At 43.9% G+C, this 16,272-nt stretch overlaps 1 protein-coding gene across 18 annotated transcripts in view; it reads right to left on the bottom strand.

The window, feature by feature from the left end:
* The window catches only part of APBB2 (amyloid beta precursor protein binding family B member 2), a 179,568-nt gene that overhangs the window by 4,071 nt on the left and 159,225 nt on the right, over positions 1-16,272 (bottom strand). For 14 of the 18 annotated variants that reach the window (XR_010606085.1, XM_065633108.1, XM_065633110.1 and 11 more), the window contains 5 exons: positions 5,623-5,737; positions 2,981-3,068; positions 2,160-2,243; positions 1,564-1,679; positions 596-775 (listed from right to left, as the gene is read on the bottom strand). Coding sequence is in view for 17 of the 18 variants with exons in the window: in XM_065633108.1 (XP_065489180.1) it covers positions 596-775; positions 1,564-1,679; positions 2,160-2,243; positions 2,981-3,068; positions 5,623-5,737 (583 nt within the window). In the remaining variant the exon portion in view is untranslated. Of the gene's footprint in view, positions 1-595; positions 776-1,563; positions 1,680-2,159; positions 2,244-2,980; positions 3,069-5,622; positions 5,738-14,176; positions 14,383-16,272 lie in introns of those variants that run through there. The other 4 variants (XM_065633123.1, XM_065633111.1, XM_065633121.1 and 1 more) reach the window with 2 other exon arrangements.

Raw genomic sequence — 16,272 nt, 5'->3', positions numbered from 1 at the left:
CAAAGCAAAAGCATCCTGCCATCCTTACTGCATCCAATACTTCCACAGAGCGCTTTAAATACACTTTTAATACTTTCTCTTTAAATATAGTCCATTTTGGCCATGACGAACAGCCCAACTGAAATTCATGGGACATTGGTCTGCCAATGTGTGGGCAGAAACTGTTCATTAGCACACAACGGACACTAACTCATACAAACAGCCCTTTGAAAACTGAAAAATAAGTTTTCTGGGTTCAGCTGTTCTTGAACAAGGATTATTTTCACTACATTGTCACTGGGTTGTATAACACAACTCCAAGCAAAACGTGTTCCAGCATTAGATAATTGTGTAGTGAAAGAAAAGAGTTCTGACACAGATGTCGCAGAGGTCAAGAAGGAAGATGATTAAAGGGGCAATATTCACTAAACTGACATTTCAAACTTAAAAATGTTTGGGTTCTAATTGACTAAATATACCAGAATCACAATTGCTGTTTTTATCTGTTATTTCTCTGTCTTGAAATTAATCTAATTGCAAATTTGGAAAGACAATTGTTTCTGGAGGTAGTAAAACACCCTAAGTGCTACGGGTGCCTTTGAAAGAGGTCACTTACCATACAAGCAGCCTGAACAGCTTCCGATACGTTGCCTGCGTTCGGTTCACACCAAAACACGTGGCACTCGAAATGCTGGTTTCCTGTGTCCATAATGAAGGCGAAGGTGTGAACGTCCTTGCCTACTCCCATGAAGGACAGGAACCGCACACGACACTCCACCAGGATCTCCTCTTCACTCTGGTGACGAATCAAATGATTGATCATGGCTACTGGATATTCTGTGGGATTTTACTTTCAAGTCTAAGTTGACTGGAAAGGGGAGAGGCTGATGCAATATCGTGGAATTCCTTTTCATCTGCATGTGCCCAGTGTGGCCAGGCCTGGGCTGGATCTCCCCTTCCAGGCTCCCACCAGCAGACCAAGGCGGTGAGCATCCGCACTGAGCACATCGTGCGTTTCCAGCACCGCTTGTTTTGTGAAGAAATGTAGGGATATTATGACTCCGGATGATACTGCCCTGGCGCTGGTATGTTAGAGATGTTGGTTTAAGACCTCATCAACAGACATAGAAAAGACATTCTTTGAAACTTTCATTGCCTTAATCTCTACAGAAAATGCTCTACAAAGGACAGTGATGTGAAACACAGATTTTCATATTACTCTTGGCTTCCATACTACGATTAAAGCAAATACAGTTTAGAATTTAGGATTGCTGCTTTGGGCTTAACCTATAATATTTTAGGCTCAGAACTCCTAGAAAGGATAACACTGAATTTGTTTTAAATATCTAATGAATACTTATAATAATTTACATTTTTAAGCACATCCTTGGAATGGTAAATAAAGCTGAAGCTGATACAAGCAGTAAGAGCCTCTGCAGATTCACGGCCCTGGAAGGAAATAAGATGCAAGCCAAACAAATGAATTCTAGTACAAATGAACTCTTTCTACTAGTGTTTATGTGTTTCTGGTTTTCAGTGCTCATATTACGTTAAACCTGTTCCAAACAAGACAGTCTGCCTTACTCTTTCATTGATGACGGTGACAGTAGCATCAGCAACATTCATGGTAACTGGCATCCAGTCATCTTTGCTAGACGAAGCCATTAGACTTTCAATGGCACTATTCAGAGTGTCCATTCCTAAAACAGAAGAAAATGTGATAATGAAAAATAAGTACCTAAATAAACAATAACGCAATATTTATTTTCACACAGTAGTACAGAAAACAGATTGTTTTGGACTCCTTATTAAAATTAATTTGATGATGAAAAGGAAGGTTGTGAAGTTGGTTTTCTTCAACTACAGAAACAAAAGAGGTGCCCCTGGCTTAGAAAAAACAGAATCGCGTCTTGTTCAGCTGCTGCACCATTTCAGTTCTCTGGGGCCTTTCTCATTAGTAGCAGAGCTCATATTCAGAGAAAGCAGTAGAAACAAACTGTCTTCTTGGCAGCTCCCAAATACTCTGGTTGCAAATCCCATGTTCAGCTGAGGCCCTGCATACCAGACGTCTCTGTGCCTCACCCTTGCAAAATCACGCATTTACGCTCAGCTGGCCGAGCCCAGCCCTGAGAGTTCATGCAAGGTACTTCCGAAGTCATTTATTCTTAAGTGTTACCTACCCACAGGTTTAGCTACAGGTAGCATGCCCAGGTACTGGACGTGGAACTTCTGTACCAGTTCTGTCTTTGGTGTTGGGAAATCTACTGCATGGGAACAAAAATCAATTTCTGTTTATCAGCATTCACAGCAGGGAAAAACACTTTTATTTCATCAATAGCAATTTGATGTATAGATTAGGAGTAAGATATTCAGTATAAACCAGTGGATCTAGAAGCATGTAATTTCCTGTACAGCTAACACAGAGTATGTTTGTCCTCCTGGAATACTTTCAAAATAGCAACTATTAAGCTATGACTAATGAAGACACACAAAGACAACTTTATTTTACCGTGCAGTAGAGCGTGCAAAAGGCCCGTAAGCTGGATGACAATCCACTAGCACCTCTTGCCTTGGAAGTTGCTAAAATTGATGCTGAAACCTAGGAGTTTTCCTACAGCTTCCCTGAATCCAAGGGATTAACTGGAGTATATTCTGCTCTTAAGGACGATGGGCCAATTTATGCAATCTCAAGGTATTTTGATTTAAACAAGACAATATGTGCAATTAGCTACAAATAAGTAAGAGTGCATTTGCAAAATCTGTATTTCAAAATAAAAGAGGAAATGTACAAGTTGACATGACTGAGCAACTGTCAACACAACCAATAAAAATGTTTAATTTAATACAGTAACAAGTTACAGTCAGATACAGTAATTAAAAGACAAGACTGCATTCCAGACCTCTCTGCCCAACATGCTTCATTTTGGTCAAAAGCAGCATCAGAAACAAACGGTCTCTAACCCAGGACCCTGCCAAGGACACCAGCTGTGACACACGGTACCTTGCAGAGGAACATCAAGGGTGACGTTTGTCCTCTCTTGCAAAGAGCTGCACGCCATAGCTTTAGCATTCTTCCGCTCGGCCATAATCTGAAGAAGACAGTAATAATACAGTATTTTTTAAAAATATAGTACAGTAGCAACTACAAGTATAAATTTACTTCTATTACAACCTAGCTTCTGAAATCTGAAATAAGTCAGAAGCTACATGATCAAACAGTTTATTCTTTTTAAATAACACATTTAATTTTCCTCTGGTTTATTTACCATTCCTTAACCACATAAAGAGTTTAAGTGGTATCCAAGTCTAGATAAAAGATAGATGAAGGAGGAAAAAAACCAGCCATTTTTATCAACGGCAAAATTGCAGTGAGGAGTAATATAGCAAGAAATATAAATATTTAACACATAGAGAAGAGTGTTCATTATTCATGTTCCTCTCTGATCTATCTTCCACTGTGTATAGTTTTTTCCTCCATTTTTATGTTTCTTCTGGAATTAAAAATCCCATGCAAAATACACACTGTTCTTCTCCTAAAATGTATAATATTAGCAAAAGAGGAAAAAAAAAAAACCCACTTCAAAATAACCACTTCGGATGATTATTCCCTACAAATATATGACTGAGGAGTGATCCAGGGAAGCTAACAGAGGTTTTCCAAAGCTTATATACAAAGCACTGCCATCTGCTTCTTTATGCTATAATGTTATGACTGTTAATTGTAATTAAGTTATAAAGATGATGATGTTCCAGCAGATGACATTTGATCTAAAGATACTTCTAGGAAGTTTCGATTTATTTATTTATTTATGTGTTTTATATTTTGAAAGTATTTTCTGTTACAGGGACACATGACAATATTCCCCCCGCAGATGAAGAGCTCACCAGCTCAGGACGCAGCCCTGACCCAGCAAAGGGGTCCAGTGTGTCAGTCAGCACATGCCAAGCGCTTCCCTGCATCAGGACTCCCTCTGTTGCTGAATTATGAAGGAACATGCTCTACTTAACAAAGCTACCCTGTTTTATTGTGCTACTCTTTGCCATGGTTTTAAATGCTTAGCTGCTCTCTTATCCAAAATTCATGCCAGGAGTTTCATGTCCCAGTTACACTTGCGACAGCTCTGCTGCGTTTCTGACACCCTGTGCACGGCTACCCTGGCATTTACTCCATGTTGACCTTACTGGATAAAAGCAGCTGTGGCAGGGCCCGTGTAGAGTGTTTTTCCCTGCTAGACTTGCTGGGAACACCTGTGAGAATGGAGAGCTGGAGGAGAAAGCTGAGGGACACGGCAGGTCGGGGTTCTCCGGGCAGCCACCGCTGCCATCCCTGCTGTCAAATCTCATCAATGCAGCCTGCAGCTCCCCGGCCACCCCGAGCAGCTCCCCGAGTCCTGCACCTGCATTTCCCCGGGCACCCCGGCCCCACACACCTGCCAGGCTTTGCAGAGCTCCCGGGCACCTTCTGCCTCTGTCTCGGCAAAACTGCTGCCCAGGGGTCACCTAACGCGCCGTGTAAATGCTCACGTTGTTGGCGTGAAACGTCACAGGGCCACGTCTGCCGTGTTGCCAGACTGAAAAATCGTTATACTATATAACTGGCTACAGAAGGGAATTTGACATCGCTGATTCCATTCGCTCATGGGAAGACAAAACGTAAAAAGCAAGTGACAGGCATACAGTAAATCAGCAGAATTTTAAAACCTGAAGGTTTCCTAAGTAGCTTTACCAGAAGAGCTGTGACTCACAAGGAGGGACGAGGTACACAGGGATAACTGATAAGGTTATTCATCCCCATGACCCACTTCTCCTGTGGTGCAAACTGACACGTTTTAAGGAAAACCAAAATGAGCAGCATAATATTTTTTAAAAAGGGGGATTCAGCCTCAAATCCACCACAGCTTAATAAAAGAATAAAAAAGAGTTCCAAGTAGATTGGCTTAACTGTCTCTCTATAAAGCGTTTCAATCAGATTTCCCTGCTGTAAAGGATGTGCTGCCTCGCTGCTGCTGCATGAAATGACCGCACAGAGGACACTCATGAACTGATCATGCAAGAAAACCAAAATTAATAACCAGGGGATGGTGGCAAATCTGTAAGGTAAAATAACTGAAAAGAACAGCCCTCTCCAGTGTTACAGACAACACTACCACAGGCAGGAACTAAGGTCCTTCAGTATTTCTATCTAGAGTAGCTTAAACTCCCTCTTCTCCCTAATTTTTTTTTTAAGTGGGCAGAGTAAAATTGGCAACTATTTTCCTGGCTGTCCTGCAGGATAATACCATTGAATAATACCATTCAAACAAGGTCTGATTTACTTACGGAGTTTAACATCACCATTTATTATTAATTGAAGCATTGTGTTCTTTTTCCATTTGGAACCCGCAGCTTCTTTATTATTCAAGAAAACCTTCAGTCTCTATACACGCTTGTCAAAATCAAAAGCACATATCACCCTCCTCAAGTCTAAATGCTCAGCCTCCCATTACTCCCATCCATTTGCGTCCTTTCCTTTACAAATCCTCTACACCATTTCTCGTTGCTGTTGATACAAACTAAACTAACACTGCATACGATTGCTGATTGTACATATTAGGCTCAGGGACCCCTAAACAGACGAATGCATCTGACTTTAAATCTACTTGCCTTTGAGCAGATTTCGTGTAAACTTGTGGCGATGGCTTTTGCGGGTGTGTCACATCGAAACACATGACATTTCAGAATTCTTGTGTCTTTGTCTCTTGCCACATAAGCAAAGTCTCTGTGTAAACAAAATGAATCAACACATTAGAAACAAGCAAAACTAATTAAGGCACTAGAATCTGCAGTATCTCCTGCTTCAGTTTAACAGGTGTGTGTCTCAGCTATCAAGGAACAACAAAACGTGTGCTTTACACAAAGTAGATCTACAAATGTAATAACCTGCATACCCATGAAACACACACCTATAGTTTGGTGCTTAATCTATATAATTAAACATCTAATTACAGTTTCCTAACCATGGCAACCGACTGAAATTAAAACCCATAATTCTAACGGTAGCTGTAAATCCGAAGGAAAATTTACTCAAATATTTTATTGAAGATGAACTGGGGAGAGAATTACAAATTAAGACAGAAAACCCATGCAGCTTGTAAAGGCCAAAAATCTGAGAAACTGCATACAAGATTCTAGTTAAAGAAACATCGTATTTCAAAGGACTGTATAAAGTGTTTAAAATATGCAGATAGTAATTAGAGATCTGCTTGCATACAGGAGATGAGAACCTGCTGAGCTTTGCTTACACTAATTGGCCTAAATTTCTGACCTTATTTTTTCAGAAGTTAAATAAAGCTGCCCTACAAAAGAGATTTTTGCAATGTACTGGCTAGTCACCATGACATAGTAGAGCTTTCTAGCATGGGTGATGGAAGCGCCAGGACTATGATTGATTGTTCTCAGGCTGTTTAAGATTTAGAACTTTTCTGAAAAAAAGTCCCCAGCGCCTGGACAACCCAAAGGACACATTAAATCTCACCCTGTAGAGAGTTTATCTGTGACCCAAGCTCAACTGCAAGGATTTCCAGCCCTAAGGGAACCTGTAAGATAATACTAAATATGTTTATTCAGCACATCATCTCCCAGTAGAGGTAGGACTTAATGGACTGCAGAGATAAAAACGAGCCTACGATTAAAACCATTACATTGAAGACTGACTTCTGTCAGGATGAAAGATTTTGGTCACGAAGGAACACAACTCATAATTATGCCCTCTAAGTGGGAAACAGATGAGAGTATTTTCAACAGCACTTTAAAGGCAGAGGGGTGGACTGGGGGCAGCCTGCTGAGTCTCATTCCTCTTACAAACAGAAGTTTACTTTTCTGACTGAAGTCCACCAATGTGGACAGCAATGCTGACATCTAACGAGCTCATATGCTTTTCGGTAAGAACGCTCCTCTGTTCCTGGCTAACGACAGCCAAATGAGCAAGCCACCACGCAGAGCCCGGCTCAGTAACCCCTCTGCATGTAAGACCTGTGGTGAGGGCAGCGAGAAGGAGCCTGATGCACGTTACGGATGCGCTATCTGCAGTGGGATGCTCCAGGTGACAAGGGGGCTCACCTGCCACAGCACTGCCTGCAACCCTGCTGTCCCTGCAAGAGGAAGATGACAACAGTCCTGACGAGACAGACCCACTCTGCATTTGTGAAAGGGCAGATACTGCCCACGATGATGTTATTTTTCATCAAAATGCAATATGTTGATTTTCTGATGGAGCTGGTAGTCACCCCACATATAGGCTACCTAACACTCTCCTCAATGGACTGCTGCAGGGCTTTTTTTTTTCCCCCCATGGTCTGGACTGGAAGGGACCTTTAAAGATGTAGTCCAACTCTCCTGCAATGAGCTGGGACATCTTCGACCAGATCAGGTTGCTCAGAGCCCCGTCCAGCCTGGCCTGGCATGTCTCCAGGGATGGGGCATCCACCACCCCTCTGGGCAACCTGGGCCAGCGTTTCACCACCCTCATTGTAAAAAATGTCTTCCTTGTATCTAATCTGAATCTCCCCTCTTTTAGTTTAAAACCATTACCCATTCTCCTATCATTACAGGCCCTACTAAAAAGTCTGTTCCCATCCTTCTTGTCAGTCCCCTTTAAGTATTGAAAGGATGCAATAAGGTCTCCCTGGAGCCTTCTCTTCTCCAGGCTGAACCAACCCCAACTCTCTCAGTCTGTCTTCACAGGAGATGTGTTCCAGCCCTCCGGTCATGTTCGTGGCCTCCTCTGGACTTGCTCCAACAGGTCCATGTCCTTATGTTGGGGGCCCCAGAGCTGAGTACAGTACTCCAGGTGGGATCTCATGACCCCAGAATCACCTCCCTCAGTGTACTGGTCATGCTTCTTTTGGTGTAGCCCAGGACACGGCTGGCCTTCTGGGCTGCAAGCACATGTTGCTGGCTCACGTCCAGCTTTTCATCCACCAGCCGGTATTGATACTGGGGCTTCTCCTTGAAGAAATGTTGATGCCTCTACTGTTTGCAGTGAGTCTCCAGCACTTGGCCTGGAAAACTCCCGAGGCTGTGAGAAATGTCTCGTCTTTGTCCCGTGAAATTCCACTTGTGTTGAGTCACCTTGAGGAAGTGCCAGAAACGCCACTTGCCGCCCACGGGGGTGTTGGTGGGTGCTGGGTTGGTCGCCTCGGCTCAGCAAACGCTGCCTCAGTGCTGCAGCGGTGCACAAAACGCTTCCATCGGGCCTCTCCAGCGCTTGGTCCTGCAGCTTCTATAAATATATCTGTGCGCAACTGTACACATCCATAAACAAGGCTGTACAGACAATTACAGGAGAAAATGAGACACCAGCTAGTACATCAGCTTCAACTACTGAGAGCTAATGAAACCTTCATGGTGGCATTTCAGACACACACCAGTGTTTCACTTTAAGTACCCAAACAGCTTGAACAAAGTAAATCACCTAATTACATGCGCAGATTGTGAATCTGCATAAACCTTTAGATAAACAGGGCCTGCATCTGTAAATCTGCTGAGACAGAGGAGGAAAGCCCAGTTCTTCAAAACCTGTGGTCCTGCACTACGTGCAACGCCGCCAGCACATCTGTTTCCAAATCATCAAGCGGAGTTAGCAGATGAACCGTCCTTCTCCCTTCTGCCAGCGTGCAAACAGCACAACCGATTTCATTAATTCACGAAGTCGCCTGGCCGCCACGCTCGCGGCAGCGGTCCTACCCGGCAGCCCAGCAGCCAGGACCTGGAGGTGGCGGTGCGGGCTGGTGACAGTCGGCTCCTCCAACGCCAGCGGGAGCCCTGCAGCCTCGCTGCAGGCACTTCTAGGTGCTGGGGAAACAAAACCGAGCTCCGCACTCCCTCTTGCAGAAGAAAGGTATGGCTTTGGGGATTCCGGAGTACCTGCTCCCTGCAGCATCAATAACAAACCCAAGTTTTAGTTTGTTTCATGTCTCCCTACACAGGAACACAAGGCAACAACTTCTTGTTTGTCCAAAGCCTTGAATATCAAATAAGCACCAAGACTGCTCTCTAATTCTTTTGCTTCGGATCCCTTCTGGGTCGCTTCATCTGCAAACCTTCATTGGACTGCAGCTCACTTGAAGCCGATTAACATTTAAGTGAGATTTATGTGCAACCAGCCCCTTTGATAATGAAGAAGTGCCGAGTAACATGTTTGCAGTAGAAATTTACGGAAAAGGGTAAATGCCTCCCCTTACCATCCTTCTGTCTTAGAACTAGCACAGGGTGAAGAGATCACGTCTCATCCAGCTGAAGTCTTCTCTTTCTGGATAGGGTGTGTGTGCACATGGAATTTATGGGATTTGAACCACACCTCCTGGTAAAAACCCTTCTATATCAGTGGGAGAAAGCAGCAAGGTGTTTAATAGTAGGATAATGTATTTTGTTGCAGAAAAAAGCTGTGTATTCTTAAATCTTTCCAATACAAGTGTACCACTTCTATTGATACAGGATTATAAAGACGGGGTACTGCATAGTAGACCTTTTTTTTTTTGTTATATGATTTGCACATGTACTACACGATCCACTTGTATCTTTCTGGTTATAGGAACTGGACATAAATCAGTACTCTGGGAAAAAAAGCTAGAAAATCAGAAAAATAGGTAAGAAAATTATTTTGCTTCACAAGTGGGCTGAACAGTTAAAAATTCAGTAGAAATTTTTTAATTTTGAAAGACTACAGGCCTACAGAGAGACATTTTAAAAAGCAATTTAGAGAATTGCAAAGACAATGTGAGGTGCTAAGTAGAAAGGAATTTAATTTTTATTTGCTCTTTTACCTTCTTTAATTGGCAAATGTCTACAGTAATTGACTAAACCTGAGATAGCCATACCTATTTAACACCTGGCTAAGCATCACTTAGCCGCTCAACCCTGGATGAATACTATCACATTAAATACAATTTATGCTAATGCTGTCCTGTTTGAGTAGCAGTCACAGCCGCTTGGCACTATTAGGCTAACGTCCTAGGAGACACCCCAATTAAGTACAGCCTGAAAAAGCAGCACATCCTCTATTACCTTCTCACTATAAATTTACTTCTTCAAAGGAGTGTAGAATTGCATTACTCCACGCCCCCCCCCTTTATTTTTTTTGGTTAAAAAAGCCCAACACCCTAGCCTTGAAGTCTGAAATAAAAATTTTCACTCTTATAAATCAAAATTATATTGCTGCTATTTAAAACAACCACATTAAAACGATACACATACAGGAAAATGTAAATTGCTTTACAGATTTATGTATTACAAATTGTAGCAAGAATCCTTGAACCAGAAAATTATATCCCCTGGGCTTGGCTTAAAATTGATCGAAATTCATCCAGAGCAGCCTACAGAAGCCGAGCGTTGATTTCCACAGGCTGGTGTGTCTGTGCAGACCCCCGTGACTGCGGGGCCACTGGGGCTGTAACCTGCAGGTTTCGCTTCGCTTTCCTGCCAAGGGCTGAGCGGCGATTTGTGAACGCAGGAAGAAAAAAGGGGAGAGTGGGCACCGCTATGGCAGAGCAGGGTCAGAAGGCACCTGGCAGGCAGCTGCCACTCACCAGCGAGACATGAAGGTCCGTGGGAGAAGAGTAAATGAGCAGAGAAGGAGAAGAGCAGGACAAGTGAGAGGAGACACAAGAAGAAATGCGGATAAATATAATGCCAACAAGCCCATGCCTCTGATGGGGTTTCTCCGTGACACACAAATATTCTAGTATCACAAACGGCAGAGAAGATGAGGTTCAAGAAATTCTGCAGTAATTTGTATAACAAAAATTGCAGATCTTCTAGATTAACCTTTCAAATCCTTTGACAAGACCACTCTTTCACATAGGAGGAAGGGGCCTGATTTAGAGCTGAAATGAAGTCTGGGACTCTGTTCAGTTCACTTGTCTTTTTATTAGGCTCATGTCAAGGAGCTTGTGAAGTTAAGGAGAAAAACCCAAAGGCAAGAAACCAAAACTAGATGAAACAAATAGGATTCACATAAGCTGCAAAATTTGTTTGTAGAAGATTTACTGAGGACCCTTCAACTTCCATTTCCCCTACCAGATACCAGACACTGAATGACACCACTGTTTTTTCTTCCACACCCTTCAAAGGAGACCCACAGCCCCTTCTCCAGCTGACTATACCAAACACTTCAGAGTCACATCGTGCAGGAGGAGGAAGAAAAATGCCTATTCCCACAAGCCTTCTTCCCATTTCTCCCAGGTAGTCACAGTGCATTTAACCACATGTACTCCTCTCTCCTTGGTGATAAGACTTGCAAGAGATGTGAGAGACAATGAATTTAACTTACATTTCTAACAGTTGCTGGCAATCCTAAAAACATATGAAAGCCTTGCAATTTTTCTTCACTCCAAGCGCTCCATGCACCCCCAGAGCTCCTGCACCTCTTTGGTGCTCCCTGCTACAACCCAGACTGGCAGACCTGGCTACCACTACATTACCCTGGTCGTTCATTTTTGATCCAGGTAGTTAAGACGTTCTCCTGAGCGGAGACTTTCGGGAGACTTTTCTTATTTCAGTTCTCACGCAACTCGGAAATGGGTTTCCTTGCAGCAAAGCATCAGTTCTGCATTTAGTAAATTCTTCTCGAATGGTCTGGCACTGACACAGCGTAGCTTGTTTTTCTAATTCACGCATAAAGTTTGTAGGGCAAATTATCCCCTGCTGAAAGGCTGCTTGTTTCATTCCTTGATAACGTCACTTGCTAACTCTCAAGGAGGAGCTATGGCTACTTTGTGCAATACTCAGAGGCTTTCATCTGGCAGCCCTAAAACACCCAGCCTGCTGGTTTTTCTTTGATGTCTTATCATTGTCCCAGTTCTGCGTGCTTCCAAAATTTCTTAAAACCCTCACAGAGCTGATACGTTCGATACCCAGCTCAGCCCTTCCGAGCCCAGTGCTGCCAAGCCTGAAAGCATTTGCACGACTTTCACTCCGATTTCCTTCCTGCAGACTGATCCTCATGAAGCCGCAGAAGCCGTTCGTTCCCCAGAGACGCCTCCCACGTCTCAGCACTGCCCAGCACCTCCTGCTGCTGGGGAGGGGACAGGACTCCTGTTGGTCTTGCCACTGCTGCTTTGCTAGCCAGAAAGATGTCTCTGACCAGCGACGGAACCCAAGGGAATGGCAGGCAGATGTGCCAGGGGAGGTTTAGGTTGGACATTAGGAAAAGGTTCTTCCCCCAGAGGGTGGTGGAGCACTGGAACAGGCTCCCCAGGGAGGTGTCACGGCCCCAAGTCTCACAGTGTTCAAAAAGAGACTTGACAAGCCCTCAGACACGTGTTGTGAATTTTGTGGTTGTCCTATGCAAGGACAGGACTCAATGATCCTTGTGGGTCCCTTCCAACTCAGGACATTCTACGAGTCTATGGCCGTATGACTGAAGTACTACTGTCAGGGCGAGGAGGACAGTCTGTCACCTGTGCCGTGGTCACCACCAAGAGTGCCCTGAAGACTCCGCGCTCCTGTAGCACCGGCAGCACGAGGGGGCCCAGCTGCGAGTACACACCATCCAGCTGGTGCCTGGGGTCAGACGGGGCTTGCTGCTGCTCACCGACTGCTAGACAGATGTGTCAAGTAGAAAAGTCAAGCAGCAGCTTAGACCTCAGCTTGTTTTATAAATGGACTTAAAGGAAGACACACATTTTTCATGTTGTTCGTTTGTTTGTTTTTTTTTTTTCCGTAATTGCTTCACAATGTGCATGGGCACGGGGCTGCCTTCCTAACCTGTGCAGCAGTTTTCAAGGAAAAGGCACACAAATGAGGTAGGTGTCAAGGCCACTGCAGTTGCTGCTTCTCCTTTGTGGTAGTTTAACTCCTCAGGATGGCCAGTCCGGCATTTTTGATGAAAGCTGAAATTCCTTTAAGTAAATTCAATGCGTTATTATGCCTGTGAACCTCTCAACAGCCTTGTTGCAGCAGATCCTGTAAATCTGATCTGGACAAATTAGATATTTTTCACAATGCTTCTAACTTCCAGATCTAATTGGAAGACGTGGGCCTCTGTTTATAAGGAATATTTTAAGATTTAATAAAGAAATGCATCAAGTCGAGATGCTCAAAGCACTACCACAGATTTAACTGAAGATGACAGCAGACTACATTAGAACAGTTAATCTCTCCAGTGCGATTTGTTTTATAAGGAATGCTTACTAGTTCTCCTTTGTTCTTTATTATTCAGACAGAGAACACGGCAATCGTGCGCAGACACTACCCATGAATCTGCTTGCAGCACACTTTGGATAGTGTTCGTCTGGGAGGATCATCGCTTCCCACACGCATGAAATCTACATTAGATTACAAAGCCACACTCAAGAAAGTTCAAACATTTCCCTAGGCCAACGCCGCCTAAAGAATTGATTAAAAACCAGTCAAGCCTGGAAACCATTCTCATTATATTCCACAAAGCAAATGCGAGGAACCGTCCACATCTCCAAACCACGTTCCTTCCGCCCAGTCCCAGTATCAAGTCCTTGCAATTTAGAAGCGCAAACAAACCCCAGATCTCATCCGAGGGATGCAATTCTATCAGTAAGAGCCTTTGGAGTGGCTGCAGGCCTTGTGCTGCAAAGCACCTGACTACAATGCCTTACTGTCTGCGCTCCCATGAAACGGGAAGCGTTGTAGAGAATCGCAAATGATCCCTTTGTACAGTGAAACAAATCAAACATACTGGAGACAACTTTTCTTCGAACTTGAAAGACAAGCGAGCAGTCCAGCTGGACCCGAAACAAATACCAAAAATAAGAAATGAACGTTGTTTCCAAGTTATGCTAAATTTAGCTCTTAAATTCCCTGCTCTAAGCATCGTGGGGTTGTTTGTCTGTTTTTGAAATAAAAAGTGGGATTTTAATACCACTGTCCTGCATTTCAGATTACAGAGAACGACATGTAAATTTTGAACTCAAAACACCAGAAGCAAACACCAAATCACTACATCTCATGATTTTAAACTGTTCTAGTGCTCAAGAGTTTGGGACCTAGGGAAAAAAAAAACCAACGGGCAATTACCAACTTGACAAATACTGTTAACGCAAGGTGAAAAGGTGGCAGAGAGATATAGATTTACTCCCTGAAGTTTAGTTTCTGTTCACTGATAAAATAAAACTGATGCAAGCATTATTTGGTGCATGCTGGAAGGACAAACACAGAGAATAATGGAAAAACAAAAATCATTTACCTCTCTCTGAATCCAGGGAAGCATGGAGAAAGAGAAAGAGCAAGTTAGCAAGCACTCACGCAGACAGAGCTCCAGCATACGATGAGATGGGGTAGCTGAAAGAAGTGCTGTACATTTAGCGTTCACTGTTTGTTTGTAGCACAACGTGCCTAAGCACACTGCCACTATTTCCTTTTGACACTTATTTTGGTTGAATCCTGTTGCTCTGAAGTTTGTATTTTTGGAAACGTGATGAAGCCAACAGGCATCAGCTGAATTTAGAGAGGCAGTGCAGACATGTCAACACTGGGAGGTAATAAAGCTTAAAATACCACACACAAGTCCGGGAAGTAGCATGCAGAAAGCATAAACAGACATACAAAGTGCACGAACCTTCCTTCTTCCAACTATTTTAAGCAGACACTGACAAAACAAACAAGAATAATTATTCAATGAAAACCTCACGTTGTTTAAACTGAAACAGTAGAAAGACTGTCATGAGTTTTTTTAATGCCTTTTCTAAAAGATCAGGCCCCAAGGTCACTCGGGTTTCTCTGAAAGCTGCACCCTGAAGAAGCGACAGCCGGGGTAACAACCTCGCAGGAGCACTGAGCTGCAGCCGGGACTTAGAGAATCACCACACACCTTCATTTCTGAAGCACTTCAGCAACCACTAACTCTTGGTACAACTTAACTACCGCCCCTTTCCAAAGGCAAAGGCGGGCAGGAGAGGCACAAGCCCTTCTCCTCCGTCCCGCAGAGCTGCCCCATTGCCTGCCCCAGCCCCGGGAGGGCTCGCCGCGGTCCCCGGCCCCCACCGGAGCTGCCTGCTTTTGGGGTCACCGCAGCTGTGAGAGCTTCTGGAGCTGTCAGATGAAGAAAGCACAGGGTTTCCCATGCCCTTACCACAAAGGGTTAGCTGTGCTGGGGAACACGGTGGGTTGCTGCCCGCTTCTGCCCACGCCTCCTTAAAAGCAGGACAACACTTCATGCAATGTATAGTGCCTCTGCAGGGATAATATTAATAACTATGCTCTAGGAGAGACCTGCTTAGTCCTGCTCTCCTGCCCCTGCCTTCTGCATGCATCTCACAACTCCCCTCTTTTAGAAGAGCTCATGTCCAGTGAGCATCCAAGCAAAGTTCATGCACCGTGCACAAAAATGTGGGACCCTACGTCATCCTAGTTTGTAACTGACTCTGAGAAAAAAGCAGTGGAGTGGAAAAATCATCCCGTCTCAGGTAATAAGGGCAGGATTAAAGACAGAGCACACTGAAGGGAAGGGATCCGGTTCCCATTAGATATCTCACTTTAGCAAACTTCCCAAGCTTACAAGGATTGGTCTGCTGCTTATAAATGACTTACTGAGTAGATCTGGAATAAACACAGGCTTTCTAAGCCAGGTTTTAACTAAAGATGCATATGGTTAGCTAATGCATCCATCCAACACAGGAGTGCAAGTCACACATGGATGCCTATGTATATAGCTAGACGTTTAACTTCTTTTGTACGTCAAGATGAAAACTCTCCTGGTGCAATTTGTACCCACTACCCCAAGTAATCTCCATGTGGCTCCTTGTGAAGAACAATAATTCATGGAGCAGCCCCTCCAGGACATGGTAGAGTCCCCATCACAGGAGTTTTTCAAGATCTGACTGGACAGGGTGCTGGACAATCCCACCTAGGCTCCCTTTCCCGTGAAAGGTGGGATTAGGTGGTGTTATGACATTCCTTCCAACCTGGGCTGTTCTATGATGCTATGAAAGCAGCCAAGTTGGAAAGAAGATCCATATTTACAAAGGTAACTGGACATTCCTGGAAATTTTACAGCGGAATTGTAAGACTTAGCCTTATCGTAAAGAAGAGGAGACACAGGACTCTCTGCTCCACTTCCTTCCATGCACTGAACTGGGTAGTTTCCCGTTTTCAATATCCAGTGTTGACTGGTGCTGATCTCCCCAGCCAAATCCCCACTCATTCCTTCCCTTCAGCTACATGGGCTTTCTACTGGGCTTTGCAGAATCAGCAAGGACTTCGCCATGCCTATTGCTAACATTTTATAAATTAAGAGGTTAAAATTAGAACTCAGTTTTGCAAATACTGGAAGATTTTCAAGCC

Source organism: Caloenas nicobarica, chromosome 4 (genome assembly GCF_036013445.1).
Source record: "Caloenas nicobarica isolate bCalNic1 chromosome 4, bCalNic1.hap1, whole genome shotgun sequence".
Taxonomy (NCBI): domain Eukaryota; kingdom Metazoa; phylum Chordata; class Aves; order Columbiformes; family Columbidae; genus Caloenas; species Caloenas nicobarica.
Note: the sequence above shows the minus strand (reverse complement) of the source record. Positions and strands in the feature narration are given on the sequence as shown.